Source organism: Pollachius pollachius (genome assembly GCF_949987615.1).
Source record: "Pollachius pollachius genome assembly, chromosome: 19".
NCBI classification, from domain to species: Eukaryota; Metazoa; Chordata; class Actinopteri; order Gadiformes; family Gadidae; genus Pollachius; species Pollachius pollachius.
The window spans coordinates 13,199,786-13,203,597 of NC_136952.1; the positions used below are offsets into that span (position 1 = coordinate 13,199,786).

General features: G+C 46.2%; 1 protein-coding gene across 1 annotated transcript; it reads right to left on the minus strand.

Annotated features, from left to right (window-relative positions):
- Positions 1-1,973: 1,973 nt before the first annotated feature.
- On the minus strand, positions 1,974-3,281 carry LOC307090751 (ATP-sensitive inward rectifier potassium channel 12-like; the record flags this gene model as incomplete). Its single annotated transcript, XM_079757515.1, has 1 exon — positions 1,974-3,281. One exon carries the CDS (start codon positions 3,279-3,281, stop codon positions 1,974-1,976), a length of 1,308 nt encoding a protein of 435 aa, XP_079613641.1.
- Between the last annotated feature and the right edge of the window lie 531 nt (positions 3,282-3,812).

The following is a 3,812-nucleotide window of genomic DNA, read 5'->3' on the forward strand; positions in this document are numbered from 1 at the left end:
TACTGTTCAACGAGAAAGCCTATTGTTGTTGAGTTGTTACTTTTCAGTTGACAATTAGTAAACGGCATGATGTGTTGATAATTCTTTGATAATTCAAAATCAATACCTGCCTCTATTATTGCTTAAGTATTCACCTTCCATTTGGAGCGTGTTAAGTTGTAGAAGCTGTGTATCTCCACCTCATGTTATCTTTGCTACACCTTTCACTGCAGGCTTTCACTGCCAAAGGGATAAAGAGGTGGATGAAATGTGGCCTTTATTCAATTATATTTGAATGATTCAAACGTTTGTAATGCCTTTTAAGTGTTCATAATCTCTTGCTCACTAATTCATCTGTGTCTCCTTTCTAATTCTAGATGTTTTATGGAAATAATAAGTAACGGCATATTGGCCGTGTTTTGTAACACAGACTATTATGAATTATTTTCTGCAGCGCTTGAAAAATGAAAGATGACATAGGTGTAACCATGGCATATTAACAGCAGAAACACTGTTTCCAGAAACATCCGTCCATTTTGTATTCAACCTTTCGGTTGCGCTTACAGGAAATTTTCATTAAAGCATTACAAGTACATTTTATGGTTAATCGTTTGTATAGTCCTCTTCAAATTTTGCCAGAACGTAACCTGTTTAATATTTTAAGAAGAAACAGATTCATATTGCATTCATTCTTATGCTTTCTAAAATAATCCAATAATGATTGTTCATTTAGGTTGATTTCTTCAAAATAGAGCAAAATATGTTTTTTCTACATATTCTCTTCGATTAGGCAGTAGGCATTGTTTTTCCTCACACCTGCTTCTTTCACCCCAAATCGTGCTCCAACAGAAATCTGTAAAATGTCTGTCCCCTGATATTAACTATATGCATAGATTTCTTTGTTTTATAGAGGAGAAGAAAAATATGAAGTGTCATTAAAATATATCAAGTTTTATACAGTCTTTAATCCATCATCAGGAATGATGAGGAATTTTCTAAGGAACTCTGAAAGATTACCTAACCATCTTTTGGTCACATTCAGCTAGAAGAACAAATCATCTAGAAAACCTAACGACAATAAAGGTAAATATTTCAGGAGTAATACATTGCTTCGGTTTAAATATTGATCATGGTTTGTGTAAAAGCTATGTGTTTAGATGTTTGAAGAACTATAGATGTTTTGTATGCAATTGTATGAACCTACCCATGTTCTAATCTACTTTTTTTTAATTATTTGGGTATAGCGTTTACATGGTGATACAATCACAGGGTAATGGGTGACTTTAAATTGGCCATAAGGGATATTTTGGGAGCTCATTAAAAAAAACAGATCGTCAGATCGTTAAACTATACAGGTTAGGCAAATGATTTATACAGATTGAAAAAAAGTGCATTTGCTGTCACTCTTATTACAATAGTAGGTTTTGGAATCATAATTCACACATTTTCAATGTACCATCAAAACCGTGGCTTCAGTGATTTCCACCAATGTGCTTTGAGGATGCATCTTGTCTATCAACACTATCAATTGTGCGGCCACGCCCAAAAAGCATGTTCAATTGCTAAGAAGTTTGTCGTTTCTTGAAAAACAAAAAAAGATCCACACAAAACATAACTTACCTAAGTAATGTATTTACAACTAATATTTGATTATACATTTATTTTTCCTAATAGTTTTTTGATCATTCGACACTCTAAACTCAAAAATAATTGTATGAAAAAATGATTCAAGTTTCCATGAAGGAATAAGGTCTTTCTCCAAGCCTTTTCCTTTGATTGTTGACATTCTCTACAACAGTTCCCTCCGCTGAGCACTCTTGGTCACCCGTTCCCTCCAAGTATGTCCCTTCCCTTGCCCTCTTGTCCTACTTCTATTCAACTCTCTTCACAGTTGTCAGCTTTTCCTATGGCACTTTTGCATTGTTCTGCGTATTTCCCTTTTCACAGAGAAAGGTATCAAAAAGTCGACCTCCCCCTGGTCAAAGGTACATGGGTCATATTTCCGACTCTCTGCGGTACGACCTTTGATCCAACCCCCTGCTGGCCTGCAGCCGCTCAAACTCATGCCTACTGCTCCGGTCTGGACTGAGGTTAGCGAGTACCCGTCCTCCTCCCACTATGTCCTCCTCTTCCTCCTCCTCCCGGTTGAGGAAGGCCAGCTCGTTCTCGTAGCAGAAGTTGGAGTTGGAGCTGGGCACCAGGAACTTGTTCTCCACGATGTCCTTGGCACTGCATCGGGGGGTGGACGGAACCTCGTAGGTCTTGTGGAAGTGAGAGTAATCCACCTTGTAGACGTTCTTCTCCTCGAACAGGACCGGCTCGAACCGGTGGCCCCAGAGCACCTCGGAGGCCAGGTAGGAGCTGCGCGCCTGCGTTGTCATGGCGGTCGCCTCCACCATCCCCTCCAGGATCACCACGATCTCAAAGTCGGCCGTCTCAAGGTCCTGCTTGCCGATCCCAAACAGCGGACTCTCCTCATCAATCTGGTGGAGAATGGTGATTGGCGAAACCAGGAAAATCCGATCCAGTCCCTTGTCAAAGCCCACGTTGATGTCGATCTGATCCAGGGGGATGTATTCCCCCTCGTCGGTGATCCGAGGTTTGATGAGCTGCGCCCTGACGTGGGCCTCTACTATGTGGCTCTTGCGCAGGTTCCCCACCCGCCACATCAGACTCAGCTTGCCGTCCCGCATGGCGATGACGGCGTTGTGGCTGAACAGCAGGGTCTGCGCTCGCTTCTTGGGCCTCGCCATCTTGGCCATGATGGCGCCGATCATGAAGCAGTCGATGATGCAGCCCACGATGGACTGGAAGACCACCATGAAGACCGCCACGGGACACTCCTCCGTCACGCAGCGGTACCCGTAGCCGATGGTGGACTGGGTCTCGATGGAGAACAGAAATGCGGCCACGAAGCCGTTGACCTGCAGCACGCAGGGGGTGAAGTTGTCGTCCCCGGCGGGGTTATCCAGGTCCCCGTGCAGCAGGGCTATGACCCAGAAGGCCAAGCCGAAGGCCAGCCAGGAGAGCACAAACACCAGGGTGAAGACCACCAGCATCCACCGCCAGCGGATGTCCACGCACGTGGTGAAGATGTCCGCCATGTACCTCTGGGACTTGTCCTCCATGTTGGCAAACTGCACATTGCACTGGCCGTTCTTCTTGACGAAGCGGTTGTGGCACTTGCGGCGCGTGTGGATCTTGCCATTGCCAAAGCCGTTCATGCCGTGCATGGTGGCGAGGCGGAGGCCGTCCTCCTCGGATGACACGATGCTGTAGCGGCTGGTTCTCCCTGCACTCATGCTCCAGTCCCAGCAGCAGTGGCAGCAGCACCAGCACGATGGCCGGGCCCAGAGTCCCAGCGTGTGCGATTCAAGGGCCCCTCACAGCTTGGGCGGCCAGCCTCGCTTGCATCTCAGCCTTCCGCCGCCAGGGAGCCGGTGAGCCCGAGTGGGGAGCTTCGGTCCAACCAGGGCCTGCGGGCGGAGAGAAGGGGGGGAGCAAGAGGACAAGGGGCAATGAGTGTCTCGGACTGACAATGTGCTCGCATCACCCCATACCTGAGTATCAGATCTCCCCCCGACTTGAACCGTGAAGACTCTTGGTCACACAGAATATAGCAGGTTACATAAGTGTGTGGCTGTGTGTGTGTGTGTGTGTCTCTTTCACACACACACACACACGTATACACACACACACACACACAAACACACACACACACACGCACACACACACACACACACACACACACACACACACACACACACAGACCATTGTGCCTGCCATGAAACGATTGAGAATACTGTATTTGAGTATTAGGTTGCCTTTTGGAC